This window comes from Uloborus diversus, chromosome 9 (assembly GCF_026930045.1).
Source record: "Uloborus diversus isolate 005 chromosome 9, Udiv.v.3.1, whole genome shotgun sequence".
NCBI classification, from domain to species: Eukaryota; Metazoa; Arthropoda; class Arachnida; order Araneae; family Uloboridae; genus Uloborus; species Uloborus diversus.
Genome location: NC_072739.1, coordinates 12,727,810 through 12,744,999, shown reverse-complemented (window position 1 = coordinate 12,744,999; position 17,190 = coordinate 12,727,810). Strand labels below are relative to the sequence as shown.

Genomic DNA, 17,190 nt, shown 5'->3' with positions numbered 1-17,190 from the left:
GCTTGAACGAGAGAGATCTTTGCTAGGTTTCAGGTATGTGAGACTTTCTGGAATCCAAAACTGCAAAAATTGGCACTTTTTCGTAATTTCAGTAATGAAAACTTCCTCACACATCTAAAATATATGTACCTAAACAAAATGAATTGTTTAGAACTTGCAAGTAATTTAGAACTGTAATTATGACATATTTCTGACGCAAAAATTATTTGCCTCCCGTTATCAAGATATAAAATCTTAAAACCAGACAAAATTTTGAGAAAAACGCCAAATTTAAAGATTTGGCGAGAACAATTGGGAAAATTCACCGCCTGCATCCATCTATAAATCGTGTGAAAGATGTCTTCCATACTCAACGGAACTCGCTAAATTTGGCGACTTTTCTTACATTTTGGCAGACTTTGAGAGCTCATATTTCGATAACAGGGATACGAGGGCATACAATTTGTGCATCCAGAAAATTTTTCCCAACGCTCTTTCGCTATTTATTTATTTTTTAATTATTACCCCATCGTGTGGTTTCCGGGTAATTTTTCATTCAAATTTATTCACGTGATTGGCAACGATTTCATAGTTGAAAACTCAGTGACTTTAAATGGTTATCGATTGCCATTTTGTATTTGTTTACAAATAAAATACATCTAATCACATTTTTGTGCGTTTTTTTTTTTTGTGCGATTTCTTTCTTTCTTTCCTTTCTTTTTTTCGTGCGGTCTATGAAAATTTCACACCAATTGGGACTCAGTTGACTGAACTATCTTTAGAACGAGTGCTCAATTGTGAAATTTAGAGCGACTTATTAATACGATCGTTTTTTATGCGGTCTACACCAATCGCACAGACGCAGGTTTAGGTGTATTTGTAGTAGAGTGATTTGCCAGTAGTTGGCCATTTAGTGGCAATTTCTACAAGTTCTATTTAATTTCACAGGAAAAAAAAAACTGGAAAAACATTGAAAATTTTTCTATGTGTCTATAAAACTATGAGGATCAACGGTTACTAATCATTTTTCTGTTTTACTTACTGTTTTTCAAGTTATTTCGAATAGAAGTTAAAAAGGGAGATTTCGCCAGCAGTTGACCACTCACTTCCAGTAGTTGACCAGCGTGCGCTAGTAGTTGACCACTTTTTTAGCACTGTAAAATCTGATATCTACACTGTTAAAATCGGACCGGATACATGTCTGTATGTATTTATGTTCCCCTTGAGGTCACCCCTGTTTGGTTGTTGGGTGGATGACGTCATCACAGATGTCACGTGACTTTGATGATGGTTACACGACAATAATGACTACTAGGTTAAAATGTCGTGTAAACTTCGTGACGTTTGGCGCCAAAACTAAGTCACCAAAAAATGGCGCCAACTTTATATTATATCTCCAAGTTCTTGCGGTATCTATAGACTACAAACGCATGTGACGTCGTTGATATATCAGACGCCAAAGGCACTACAGGAGGAAAATCTAGCCACCCTAGACACTCGTATAATGATGAAATATTAAAGCAAACTACTAAATATAATGCATTGATATTATGAGTGGTCAGTGTAAGTACAGTAAACTCTCAATTATCTGCAGAATAGGGCGACATAGTAACCGCGGATAATCTACAAAATAAATTAAAAGCGATAGCTGAAAAAATCAACACTCGCATATACTTTTAAACTCTATTAGCAGTAACCTATTAAAATTTAAAAAGTCACCAAATTTGGCGACATTTAGCTATTTTTCGCCAAATTTGGCTCCAAAAATGATGCCAACTAAGCGATATCTCTTTAATTTCTCGCCATAGCAGCCACTCCAAGCAGATATAACGTCACCATCATATAAGTCGCCGCAGGACCCAAACGTTACCGTAGATCCGAATCTAGTTAGCATAGCTGCCAAAATAATGTCTAAATATTATTAATGCTTAAACATTACTGTTATTAACCCTTACATGTAAAATGTTTAATAGTTTATACGGGGTGTCCAAAATTAACTTTACATGAAATACACCGCCAGCTCAGTCATCTCCAGCCGAGGACTGCAGTTTCGTGCTTATTAGCACTTAGATGCCCGGCATAAGAAAGTGACTGAGCTGGAGATGGAAAACCTCTTAACCCTTTCTGGCGCGGTGGTCACAAAAAAGGACACCAATTTTAAAAATTTCTTTAAAAAAAAGTTTTTTCTTTAAAATTCCAAAAATCGCTGCATTAGTTGCTTTTATTTCTCTTTAATGCACACAGATGGCAACACTATTAAATATGACTCTTTTTGTTGGCTTAATTTCTTGTTTAAAATACCTCGATTTTCAAGCTCAAATAAAATATTTTTTTTCAAGATTTTAAAATTTACACCATAATCTAAATTAGTCAACCATTTTCCCTCAGGAATCCTGAGCTAATCAATCATAATTTTGCAAAAGATTCAAGTTCATTTTTGAATGCATAAACAAAGTTTCTTTCCAGGTGTCCCCAAATGTGGACACCGCCCTTCTAGAGCATTGATCTCACTGTTGTGGGTGAAAGATGTAATTTGAAACATTTCAGAGATGGGGGACCCAAAAGAATAGTTTTCAACGGGCTTTGGTTTATTTATTTTGGGTTCTTGACCCAGAGCAGGTGAATTTGAAGGCCCATGACAGCACACATTTGAGATCTGCCTTTCCTGCCAGACAGTTGTATACTTTTTTATTCTCAGCTTTGATATTATTTTTTCTGTAAATGGTATTATACAGTAGTATTTTTCCATTTAATATTTTATAGCACAAAAAGAATGCACCATAAAGCAAGAACAATGTGCCAAAAATATTTTTAACATTTTAAGTTGCTTATTTAGATAATTTTATATAATCTATATAAACTTTCTTGAATTTTACTTCATCTGTATCTTGGAATTTTTATAGTAAAAATATTGGATTTTGTGTTCTAAATATTCTTAATGGCATAAATTATTGAAATAATAAGTAAAAATGCTTAAGAGCTTGAAATATTTGAAATTACTCCAATTATCATACGAGGTAAACATAACCTCTTCAGAAAACAATTTCGGCTCTAGGAGGGCGGTGGTCACAAACGGGGACACCACCCCCAGCTAGAGGGGGTGAATTAAAAAAAATTTTGACTTTGAAATCTATGTCCAGATAACCAATTTATCCCATCCATTGTGTTTTTTACTTTCTTCTATATCTAATATATAGAAGAAAGTATTGGATTCGTGCAAATTTTCGAATTTCGAATTTTGACGGATTCGAACGTTTTGAGGTGTGCTGAGTCCATTTCGACCATTTTTGGAAAATGTCTGTCTGTCTGTGTGTGTGTGTGTGTATGTATGTATGTGTGTGTGTGTGTGTGTGTGTGTGTGTGTCACGTCTGTGTGTGACCAGTTTTTTGTGGCCGCTCTACAACAAAAACTACCGCATGAAATCGAACGAAATTTAGTACACATATGTGCCCCTATGTGAACTTGTGCCCATTAGTTTTTGGCGCGAATTCCTCCGAGGGGGGTGGAGCAATGGGACGTTTTTCGAGTTACGCGTGCTTGCTATTCCTCAGGAAGTAACTGGCGGAATCAAACAAAATTTGGTCCATATGTTGGTATTAACAGGAACTGGTGCTGATTGAATTTTGGTGTCAATAACTCAAACGGGGGTTGAGCTATAGAACGTTTTTTGTCGGCAATTGTGACTGCTGTATATCAAGAAATAATGAACGGAATGAAAGAAAAATTTATTGGCAAGTAGCCCTTAGTGGGTATAAGAACTGATTTTATTTTTGTGTCAACAGCTAAAAAGGGGGGGTAGCGCAATCATCCGTTCTTTTTTTCCATTTTGAGTGCCCTATCTCAAGATGTAATGCTACGTTCTGGTTGAAATTTGGAATATATGTGAATCCATATGTAAACAGGCTTTGGTTCTATTTTGACGCCAATCGCTCCAAGAGGTGTTGATTTTTTTTTTTTTTTTTTTTTGCGAATAAAAATAGTTTTATTAATGCAACAATAAGAAAGATAAATCGTAATAGATTGTCGTCTGCGTATTTCTCGTGATTTTAATTGTATGGAAATGATAGGAAATATTATCCCAATGATTTAAAATTTTGAACTGTTGCCATCTTATGTTTGTTAACAAATAAAATATTTGTAATTAATTCAAGTAAGGCTTTTAAAGTAACTTTCAATTTTCGCTCTTTGTTTTGTTTTTACAATAATTCAGACATTGGGATGGTCGTCAAGTTTTGGCGTCTGTAATTTTGCTTTTGTTTAGAATATTGCTTCCTCGTCAAGCATGGGGAGGGATCAGAAAAAAAAAAAAGAAAAATATAGAAGAAAGTTTCGTGATGGCCACAACATACTAGTTTATTATGTGTATTTCTAAAATTTTAATGACCCGCGCCTGTAAGGGTTAAGGAAGCCAAGAGTGCCAAACAAACTGGTAGCTAATATAGAATTAGCGCAGACCAGACGAGTGACCGAAGCAATGGTTCGGTTCAACTCGAGGATTGAAGGCAAGGTATATTCCGTAAATTACCGCCCAATAGCCAGGGCTAAAGAAGAAATACATCACCAGCCCAGTCATTTCCAGCCGAGGACTGCAGTTTCGTGCTTTTTAGTACTCATCAGCCCGGGTTATTGGGAGGTAATTTACCTAATATACCTTGCCTTCAATCTCGAGTTGAACCGAACTATTGCTTCGGTCACTTGTCTGGTCTGCGCTAATTCTATATTAACTACCAGTTTGTTTGGCACTCTTGGCTTCCTTAAGAGGTTTTCCATCTCCAGCACAGTTACTTTCCTATGCCGGGCTGATGAGTGATAATAAGCAGGAAACTGCAGTCCTCGGCTGGAAATGACTAAGCTGGCGATCAAGGACGCAGCCAAGGGGGAGGTCCATGGGGTCCGGACCCCCACCCCCTTCCCGAAAGACCATTGTCTGTTTTTTGTCAGTTAATGCACCTCACGTCAACAAAAATTTTTCAAAAGAGCAAAATTTTATGAAACCCGGTATTTTTCCCTTTAATATTCCCATTAATCGGCAATTTTTCCGCATCCGTGTCAATTCAGAACACGAGAACCTCGTGAAACTGCAGTTCCTTCTTGCCGCCAAGACAGTAAAGTAAGCAGGTTATAATCAAAAATTGTCACGATAATTTGTAACAGAGCATATTGCCATTTTCCCTGTAGTTGTTTACAATTTTTTTTTACTTTCTTCTATATCTAATATATAGAAGAAAGTATTGGATTCGTGCAAATTTTCGAATTTTGACGGATTCGAACGTTTTGAGGTGTACTGAGTCCATTTCGACTATTTTTGGAAACTGTCTGTCTGTCTGTGTGTATGTGTGTCACGTCTGTGTGTGACCAGTTTTTTGTGGCCGCTCTACAGCAAAAACTACCGCATGAAATCGAACGAAATTTGGTACACATATGTGCCGCTATGTGAACTTGTGCCCATTGGTTTTTCGTGCGAATTCCTCCAAGGGGGGTGGAGCAATGGGACGTTTTTTGAGTTGCGCGTGCTTGCTATTCCTCAGGAAGTAACTGGTGGAATCAAACAAAACTTGATCCATATGTTGCCATTAACAGGAACAGGTGCTGATTCAATTTTGGTGTCAATAACACAAACGGGGGTTGAGCTATAGAACGTTTTTTGTCGTCAATTGTGACTGCTGTATCTCAAGAAATAATGAACGGAATGAAAGAAAAATTTATCAGCAAGTAGCCCTTAGTGGGTATAAGAGCTGATTTTATTTTGGTGTCAACAGCTAAAAATGGGGTAGCGCAATCGCCCGTTCTTTTTTTCCATTGCGAGTGCCCTATCTCAAGAAGTAAATGCTACGTTCTGGTTGAAATTTGGAATATATGTGAATCCATATGTAAACAGGCTTTGGTTCAACATTGACGCCAATCGCTGCAAGAGGTGCTGATTTTTTTTTTTCGAATAAAAATAGCTTTATTAATGCAACAATAAGAAAGATAAATCGTAATAGATCGTCGTCTGCGTATTTCTCGTGACTTTAATTGTATGAAATGATCGGAAATATTATCTCAATGATTTAAAATTTTTGACTGTTGCCATCTTATGTTTGTTAACAAATAAAATATTTGTAATTAATTCAAGCAAGGCTTTTAAAATAACTTTCAATTTTCACTCTTTGCTTTGCTTTTGCAATAATTCAGACATTGGGATGGTCGTCAAGTTTTTGCATGTGTAATTTTGTTTTTGTTGGGAATATTTCTTCCTCGTCAAGCATGGGGAGGGATCAGAAAAAATAGAAAAATATAGAAGAAAGTTTCGTAATGGCCACAACATACTAGTTTTAATTTGAAAAAGACTGCTTTGTACAGAAGTTGTGTTGTATCAGCAGAATAAACAGAACTCGCGTTTGGTGGTGAGATAGGTGGTATTCGTTTGGCTTGACAAAATTAAACCCCTAGTGCAGTTTCGCATCGCAGAGAGCTCAAGTGTTTCCATCTGGTGGAAATTCGGCGTCAAAACCTCCTGTGCCAGTCACATCCGCGAATTAATGTTAGCATATGAAAGACTAGATGCCATATCGGTGGTTCACCCTAGGTCCGAAAAAGCTAAAGCCACTAACGAAGCCCCATTAGAAATAAAAAAAAATACCATAACGGATTCTAAGATAGCTTATTTTACCAATTCGTTGCAAAAAAAAATAATAATAACGATAAAAAAACGGCAATGCGCCTTTTTTTTTTTTTAAATGATTGCAGGAAAGGAAGTCTGTCCCTCAAAGAGTTAATAGTTTGTTCAAGCTTTTAAATGATAGTTAGAAATGATAATTAGAAAACGGATAAAATTAGAAATTTCATTCAATTTCGTCTGATCAAGAGAATGTTATAAACGTAAATAAATAAAGAACTAGTTAAAGTTTTTTAAATGAAACCTTGCTAATATTTTCGTCGAGAGGGTGGTTGAATTTTGCGAGAAATCTTGTTCAAATCGAACAGGGTGGCGGAATTACGTTATATAGCATTTATACAGTTATACATTCGACTCGATAGATACAAATTTCTTTATTTTTTCAAATAAAATGACTTGTACATATTTTGTTGAAATATACTACAAAGCTTTAATATTTTATTAAATTATCACCTGCATTTTCCAAGTAATCCCTAGAACAGTTTTTGTTTTCCGATTTTCTTTTATTGTGAACTTTTTATTAATAGGAATTATATCACTCATTTGCAAAGCATCAGAACAGAGGAAGCTTATGTGATGAAATTTTTCTATCCATGTTTGAAAACTTAGTATGGGATAACTTATAGTTTAATGTTAATTTTATAAACTGACAATAATTTCTTTGCCACTTCATAAAAAACTAAATTAAAAAACATAAATAATTTTTGTCAACTAATTTTTTTTTTTTTTTTTAAATTACGCCCACCAACGTCCTCTCGGACATAAGGCGTCTTTCAGTCCAATACAACAAAGATGCTGTAGCAGAGCGGGGAAGCTCCCTGAAGTCGACATCCTTCAGCACGTCGAGAAGAACGGGGCAATCAAAAAGATGCTCCCCTGTCATTTGCTTAGTCCCTTCACATAGTGGGCACAGCGGGGAACTGGCCAGTCCGATTTTAAAAAGATGGGCTTGTAAGTAATCGTGACCAGTAATGAGACGAAAAGATGTAACCCCTTCAACTCTAGGGAGAAGGGAAGTTGCAGTCTTGTTTAGTCTTCAAGAAGACACGCCCAAGATTTTCCGCTGGCAATGCAACGGAGAGATGAAATTCTTTTGAGCCTGATATTGCTCCCAAGATGTCGCTTGGCGTTTCGAAGAGGGATTGGGAGGCGAGGTGGATTTAATGTTGAAGCCTCTTTAGCCAACAAGTCAGCTTGCTCGTTGCCATGGATGCCGCAGTGGCTTGGTATCCATTGGAGCACAACGTCTTTACCGGTCTCAAGAAGTGAACTAATAATGAGTTTACATTCAAACTCAGTCTCTGTTGGGAAAAGGTTATAGTCTGTGATTGATTGTATTGCAGCTTGAGAGTCAACAAAAATAACAATTTTTTGGCAAGAAATCCCAGTGATAGCCCTAAGGGACACATAAATTACAAAAACTTCACCGTCAAAATTATCTGACCAGGCACTATGAGATTCCTTCAGGCTGAAAAATTTGGAAAAAGCGCCTGCACCAGCCCTACCAGTGGAGGCTGTGGCAGATCCATCGGTATAAACGTGAAGCCAATTTTGAAATGGATACCTTTCATGAATAGTAGCCAGGGCAGAAGCCCTTAACTCAGCCTGTGAGGAAGACTGTTTACGAAGAGTACACCAAGTCCAAATTAGCAGTAGCGTAATTTAAAGTACCTGGGAAAATAGATGGTCTAAAATTGGGCTGTCTGATGCTCGAGACATCGAGGTCTGTACCAAGTCTGTGAAACTCAAATAAGAAAGGATGTTGTGTTTTGAGTTTGATCTGAGGAGGGATGTAGCTGTTCCAAAATCCCTCTTTTCTAAGCAATCTCTCACCTAGAGATAGAGCACTGAAGGTTCTTCTATCTGACAAACAATAAGTCGCAGTTTGCAATTCCATAGCAGCAATAGGGGTTGATTTTGCCGCACCAGTAATGAGTCTTAATGCCTTGTTTTGTGTAACGTCCAGTTTATCTAGAGCACTATCAGAAGCGGTGATAAGGAGTTCAGCACTGTAATCGAAAATTGGTTTAATGTATGCATTGAAGGTGGAGATAAGAACGCTCTGGGTAGCTCTCCATTTTACACCAGCTATTCTTTTCAGCAAGTTAAATCTACTCGTCAGCTTTTCGACCACGAGATGAATGTAATTAGACCAGTGTAGTTTAGAGTCCAGTGCCATGCCCAAGTAAGTTGCACAATCAGTCCTGTTCAAATATGTATCACTATAGATCAAACGGATGTCGTGCTTCTTTGTGCTCAGAGTGAAAAAGTCCAAAAGTTGTCTTTTCAGAATTTATCTTGAACTCGTTTTCCAGGGTCCATGCTTCAAGAGCTTCAAGGGCTTTATTAAGGATTCCCTCCAAGGCAGGGATATTAGAGCCAGTTGACCATATGACGAGGTCATCAGCATAAAGCAGATCACTGAGCCTTAAGGAAGGCCTTGCCTAGTCTGCCCGTAGCCAGAACGAGAACTTCCAAATTTGACATTTATGAACCTCTGTGATAAGAAGTCACTAATCCATTTAAAGAGATAGCCTGAAACTTTCAAGTTAGAAAGTTTTTTAAAGAGCAATCTTCTCCACACGCGGTCAAAAGCCGATTTAAAATCCACAAAGACAGCAATGTCAACTAACTCTAACTAATTGCTCTATAAATTTCAATTATTAAATTAATTTTAGTTAATTATATTTTCATAATTAGTTTTAATTATATTTATTTTTTAACGTAAATATGAGTTACTAATTCTGCTTTAGCATGCCTCCTCTTTTGAAGCTCGTGCAACCTTGCCCCCCCCCCCCCTTAACAAAGTTCTAGCTACGTGCCTGTGGCGATGTAATTCTTCTTTAGCCCTGGCTATTGGGCGGTAATTTACTGAATATACCTTGCCTTCAATCCTCGAGTTGAACCGAACTATTGCTTCGGTCACTCGTCTGGTCTGCGCTAATTCTATATTAGCTACCAGTTTGTTTGGCGCTCTTGGCTTCCTTAAGAGGTTTTCCATCTCCAGCTCAGTCACTTTCTTATGCCGGGCATATGAGTGCTAATAAGCACGAAACTGCAGTCCTCGGCTGGAAATGACTGAGCTGGCGGTGTTTTCATGTATTTCAGCTTTAGCCCTGGTTATTGGGCTGTAATTTTCTGAATATACAAAAGTAACTTTCCCTGTATACGGAGTCCTAGCGGCCTATTCGCTGAACTTTAGATACGGTTATCTGAAGGAATGCGTTTGAGGTTGCTGATTTTATACAACGCAGTGATCTCCTGACTGCGTTTACAGTGATAGAATCTCAAAAATTTCAAATGACAACACTCACTTTTCTTTGCGCAAATTGTTCAGTGTATTGATGAGCCAAAAAAGGCGTTGGATCGATCGACATGTGAAGAAAATTGTTTGTTCGAACATTTAAGCACCAATTGAAGAAACACACTTTCCACTCTGCACTTCAAAGACTTTGTCCTTAAGCTTTGCGCTTGGTGTTTAGTGGTTGGTGCTTCTACTACTGTCTTATCCTGTGAGTTATGCAAAATGCTTCTTTTTTATATTGTCACTAACATAAACAATTTTAATCTTTGCAGTTTTTGTCACACGCCGCTCGTTACAACGCAATTTCAGGATTTTCAATACGCGGATCAATTTGCGCAAGAAAAATATTGGTGTTGCAATTCGAAATTTCCGAAATTAGTTTACTGTAACAGAATCTGTTTTAGTACTATCCGTGTGTGTGTGTGTACACATACACACACACACACACGCATTACATGCAGACACCTACACATACACACACTCATGCCTGCACACTTACACACACTCATGCCTGCACACAGACACACACTCATGCCTGCACACAGACACAAACACATATGCCTACACATACATACACATTCCCCCCACCCCACACAAACACTCATACACACAACTACCCACACACTCATACCTGCACACAGACATAAACACACATGCCTACATACACGTACCCCCACACACAAACACACATCCCCCCTCACACATATAAACACACGCCTACATACAGACACGCACTCGTGATTGCGAAAAACATAATTTGAATTCAAGAAACAAAAATTCAAATTATTATTTTTTTTTTGCCCTGATTTTCATGTTTCTCGAAATTCTCTATATCTATTCCAAGGGGCATTTTTTCTGGTTCCAGTTCATTTGAATAGGGACCTCCATGTATTTGCATCTAATTAAGGGACACTCTGATTGCGGGACAGTCACTGCATAAGAAAAAGTGAATTTACAGCAGTTCAAGCTTCACTTTCCCTCTAAAAATTAATTGAGGAGATTTCAACACTAACATAAGTTAGACAAGTTTATATTGTAAAGTCTTGCTGAAATTGACATGCATGATTAGCACACTCGGATAATTATTCGAGTGAGCTAAGGGCCAAAAGAGAGGGTACAAAAAATAACTAGACTTTTAACACAGAAACTAACTAGTTTTGTAGCTTCTAACTATCTAGTCTTGCATTGTAAATTACATTACATGGAGCAAATCCATGCAATTATTTGCGTCCCTTATTGAGAGGTTTTACTGTATATGTTTTTCATTTACTGTGAGTTTTATTTAGTATATATATATATATATATATATATATATATATATATATATATATATATATATATATATATATATATATATATATATATACAGGGTGATTATAATTAAAATTCCACTTTCAAAACGTTGTAAAAATAAAACCACTGGTCAGAATGTCGTCAAATTTTAACGGAATCTTATTGAAGAAGGGGGGAACTTCATGGCAGAAGAAAAATAAATAGTTGGAATTTGTAGCAATAGATGGTGCTGTAAGCATCCTAATTTAATAGTGATCGACTACAAATGACAAATAAATCATAAAATATCACTTAAGGTGTAAACAAAATGTTAAAACACCGTACTATTCAGCGTGCACGAGGGTACAAGTGTGATACTCTTGGTTAAGTAAGTCCATCCAACACGGCAAGGTTATATCACATCGGATGGGTAAAATCGGTTTTTAATTGTCCTGAGACTGAAAACCGCATAAAAAGCATCAGTAAAAATCAAATCGGTCTTTAATTTTCGTGACACTGACCCAAAAGATGTTCAATATGATGTCCCCCGTTTTTTGTAACAAGTTGAAATCGAGAAACAGCATGTTCCACGACTGATTGAAGTGTTTCCGGGGTCACGTTTAGAATGTTTGTGCAATGCGTGCCTAAACTCAGCAAAGTTTGCAAATCAGAGCACTGAACACAACAGCTTTCAGATAGCCCCATATCCAGAAGTCACACGGGTTAAGATCAGGTGATCGGGACTGCCAGGTCTTTCATTGAGACAGTCATAGTGAACTTCTCAGATGCGAAATAAGGAAAAAACGTGTGTTTGGCGTTTTTATCACAACTTCAATGAGTCGTGCACATGAGAGGTGTTTTGATTTACATATTCTGACACTTGAAGCGCCATCTATTGCTAAAAATTCCAACTTATTTACTTTTCTTCTGCTATATGTTTTCCCCCTTCTTCGATAATATTCCGTTGAAGTTTGAGGTCCTTCTGACCAGTGGTTTTATTTTTACAGCGTTTTGAAAGTGGAACTTTAATTATAATCACACTGTATATATATATACTAGCTGCGTGCCCGGCGTTGCACGGGCTACCTAAAAAATGTAAGAGCAGTCCAGTTGATGCTTTTGTAGTACACTGACACTAGTTTCTAACGCGTTAAGGAATAAATAAATGCGCGTAAAGCAAGGTTTGCAAAACACCAGTAAAACATATTTTTGCCAAAACACCTCATCAACGTTAATAATCGTTATCAATGATACAAGTTATGAGTACATTTTCAGTCAGCACAAAAGGGGAAAATATATGCATTATCAACAATAATCTTTACTCACGTTAAACTGAATTACATCTGATAGACTATATCGGAAATATTTATGCACAATAACAATCCGCTTTTTACATAAAATAGTCTACTACCCGGTGTTTCCCGGGTGTTTATTAATGCAACATACCACTCAGATAAATATTTGGATGGATTCTATCCACATGGTCGTACAAGAATTACATCAATCCGTTTTCCAGGTACAAACCCTCAAAGAACTCAAATAACTTGTAAATCACTCATTTACTTTACGACGTGCACGGTCCTCCTCGAAAATGAAAGTTATGTCATGTGACGCGTATTTAACAATCAGGCTTGGACAAAAAAAAAAAAAAAACAGCAAAATTTTGCTGCAGATTACGGCAAAATAATCGAAAAGTAAACAACTTAAACACCCTGATTACAGGAAAAGCCTTAAAACAAAAGCCTAATTTTATTTCTTTATATTCGAGAAAAAAATGGCAACAGATCTTTCATCTCAATGATTTTCTTCACCCGCTATACATTTTAATAAAAGCGTTCATCCGGAAAGTTGAGATGAAGCACTGAATAATAATTTGAATGGTGGAAAGCCTTCGAAAAATATGGATTTTATTTTGAAATCTAAGAGTCATAATTAATAATTTTTAATTGATATCTCCGCTAATTATTATCGGAGGATTATGTTAAATAGCCAAACATGAAGACGGGAAGATGACGAATCCATCGATACCTGGTTCGATGGTCAGTTCACTGTCGTTCGGGAGAAGAAGCTTGGACATAGATAGATAGATAGATACTCAGATTTTATATGTATAAGATATACAATATTTAGAATTTAATCTTTAATGTTAATAGTGTAAGTTCATAAAAAACACAGCATGACTGTGTTAAAACATTGCTTACATAAACTAAAATACCTCCGAAGAAGGAACACCTCTATTTAAGTTTCAAAATGCCTGGTCCCATTAGCGCCCCTCATTGAGAGGTTTTACTGTATATGTTTTTCATGACGAGGATTTTGTTTTGCATGTTCAAGCTATGCCAATTGTTAATTTTGGGGAAAATCTTAAGTTGAAATTTGTTGATCTTCATCGGGTACAAAATTGCTGCAATGAAGTTTGCAGCTAAGAATTAAAAAAAAAAAGAAAAAAAAATAGATAAATAAACAAAATGACAGTTTTTTGTTAAATAAGTACCTTTTGTGCATAAAAAGTAAAAAAGAAATAACTTCAAATTGCATATTACTGTAAATTGCTATTTGACGCTGCAATTTCTTATTTTTATGAAAGTACTATCAGGCTCTTGTTCCGTGAAATAGGGTAGGAGTGCGTTCAGAAGTAAATTTTTTCCCTGATGGGTCGGTGCAAAGTTCTTATTGCAACTTATAGAGGATTTACTAAATATTGAAACGTTCGTCATAGGGGAATACACCTCAAAGTACATGGTGATCCAAAAGCCAGTACGAACTTTAAAGTTGAACTATTCGATAACGGATAAAGATAAAAAAAATGCGGTTTGCACGATACGGATAGAAAAGTAGCCCGGTTTTGTATGGCAGCGAAACAAAAATGGTTGTTGGCGACCAATACATGGCGCTGCAGTTTTTTATCCTATATAATTAAAAACTGAGCGTATCTATGTATGTATCTATATCCGAGTTACTTCTTCCGAACGCCAATGAACAGACCATTGAACCAGGTATTGATAGATTTTCCTGTCTTTATGCTTGGCTATTTAACATAATCCTCCGCTAATAATTAGTGGAGGGATCAATTTGAAACTATTCATTATGATACTTGGGTTTCGACACAAAACCCCTATTTTTCGAAGGCTTTCCTCCATTCAAATTATTATCCAGTGCTTCAGCTCAACTTTCCGTAATAATGCTTTAAAAATTTTGCAGCGTGAAGAACAAAATGGAGACGAAAATGTCTATTGCCATTTTTTTCTAGAATATGAATAAGTAAAATTCTGACTTTTGTTTTAAAGGCTTTTCCTGTACTCGCTGGATTTAAAATGTTTACGTTTTGATTATTTTTCTACAATCTGCAACAAAATCTTACTGTTTTTTTTTTTTTTTTTTTTTTGTTTAAGTCTGATTGTTGAGCACGTGTCGCTTGAAATAACTTTTATTTTCGCGGTATACCCTGCAAAGCCGAGCGACGCAGCTTGTATTTCCATAATTCTTATAATGTAGTTTAACTAAAAGGGCTTTCTCATATGCACAGCATTCCAAGGCATAACTCCAACTTTCTGCAATAGTTGCTCTTTTTTATATCGTTTGTTGCTTTGCATCATCCTGCATTAGATATAGGACAGCACCATCTGTTGGTCGCCCACAGAACTATTTTTGTTTCGTTGCCAGGCAAAATCCGGCTTCTTTTCCTTCTGTTTAATGCAGACCGCATCATTTTATCTTTATTCTTTTTCGAATTACTATCGGTCCCGCTTAGTCGAATATCTTCGGTTCCAAGAAAGATTATACGATCAAGCGGCGTATTTGACTAAGCGAGGAAAATTTCTTTGTCCCTCTAAATTGACAACAATCTTAGCGTTAAAACGCAATTATTATAGCGTTAATATTATAGCGTTAAAACGCAATAATAATAATAATAACAACAAAATAAGATAAATTCAAAAATTACCAATAAACGTGAAACGAGCGCCATAACTGCAGTCGTACTCTGCTTTTCATAATATGGCGCCCAGTAACACGCGTGGGAACATTAGAGCCAGGAAAAAAAGTAATTACTCACGCGCTAGCTATTAATGGAAATTAAAATGTAATTAATGGAAATAAATTGTAATTATTGGAACTAAAACCATTTGTAGACAAACAGATTAGATCTTACCTGTCCTCGTAACCGTAACTGGGTGATGATGCAACGATTACGCCGACCCACACAAGAGGCAATCCTGAAAAACAAAAAGAACAGAACTTAGGGGCGTCCCGTACAAATGACGTTACACTTTTTTCAACAAATGAGACTCCCTCTCTATTGTGCAAGCTTCAGATTCCCCATCCCACCTTTATCTCGTGTCACGCTATTTTGTATAACCATATCGTGGTAAAGAATGCGTGACGTCGCAATCCTTTTAACCCCTCCCTTCTCATAATCAAAATTGTCACAATTTTATGAAATCCTGCCCCCTCAAAGTGTGACCTCATATGAGTCAGTGAGAAGCAAAGAGATGTAACCCAAATCTAGGATTTCTCAAAATTTTCTAAAGAATTAGTTGCAATGAAATTTCCATCCCTGGTGACAATGCCAAAAACTAAAAATTGTATTAAAATAATTAAATAAATAAACAAGTATTTTTAAAGATGAATTGAAAATTCGCAACTCCAACGAACTATAGGGGGCACTGAAGTCACTGTCTAATGGCGGACTTAAAAACTAAAACAAACGCACATGGTAACGAAGAAAATGCTAAAAGTGTTGTGATTTTTGTTCGTACGTATGATTTTTTCGCTTTATTCTTTTTAAATTAATTTTCAAAGTCTTGTGGATATTCTGGCCCACGTAGAAAGAAATGAGAATTCAAGAAGCATTACTAAACGTCAAAGATTAATGCAAACTACGTAGTTCGTAGTTCTGAGCAGCTATTTCCACGATGTTGAATTCGATATTTATCAATTCTTGATAAAACTAAATAATAATTGTGGCCTGACAAGAATAACAATTAATGCTAGAAAATTCAATATGACATTACAAATTGTTATCGAAAGAAGATGATATTTTTTTGCCTTGCTTGGGTAGCGCTTATATTTTTGCATTTCTATGAGTTATTTCTTTCGAATTCCCAAATCGGTTAATTTAAAAATTTTCTGTTTCGATTTTTCTAATTTCTGAGTTACGATTTAATTGTGTCATGTTATGCAAATCATCAACAAAATTGTTACGGATATATGGTGGTAGTTTTCTTTTCAGTTGATTGACCATTATTTCTTTTCACTTATCGAATTCTGTAATCTTACTACCATTTTATTCCACTCATGATAAAAATTAAAAATGGTTTAACTAAAAACGCGAAATCTCGCCAAGGATACTTAGCTCGCACAATACTAAAACTATAACCCTAAACAAATTTGGCGGAACCTTTCAGCTGAGAATAAAAGGAATAAAGTAAATTCTTTCTCGGTTATTCATTTTGTTCTACGATAATATATTCAAGAAAATATTTTGCATACTGTCCATTCCAACTAAATGCTGCTGTAAAATATGGTAAGTTTAATTAATTTAAGATTAAAAAAAACCCCATATTCTTACAAATTCATACAAAACAAAAAATTTTTTTACCTTGTATAACGTTATCCAAGTTTGTTAATCCAGAATTTTCGCTTTCACCAATTATGAAGGAAATAATGAAAACTAACATTATTTTGAGAAGCTCGTGAATATTACTAAGGGACGAATTAATTTCTGTAGCTGAAAGCAAACTAAGACACTTCGATTGCGTTAATAAATACTCAGAACAAACTGCCTGTGTTTACGTCAACAGACACACGTGGAACGCAACGTGGCAATGTTTTAGTTTCATTTGCAGTTTTGTAAATCACCGCAAGGTAGCGTATTCGAGCGCTGGAGTTCCGAATAAATTTAAACAGTTTGATGAAACATATTAGTATGTAGTGAAATCTCTTTGATGGCCGATCCTCCGTTCCGCAAAATTTCGG

General features: G+C 36.2%; 1 protein-coding gene across 1 annotated transcript in view; it reads right to left on the bottom strand.

Annotated features, from left to right (window-relative positions):
* The window catches only part of LOC129229754 (adhesion G-protein coupled receptor D1-like), a 137,598-nt gene that overhangs the window by 27,505 nt on the left and 92,903 nt on the right, over window positions 1-17,190 (bottom strand). The window contains exon 19 of the mRNA XM_054864124.1: window positions 15,365-15,428. Coding sequence (XP_054720099.1) covers window positions 15,365-15,428 — 64 coding nt within the window. The remainder of the gene's footprint in view (window positions 1-15,364; window positions 15,429-17,190) is intronic.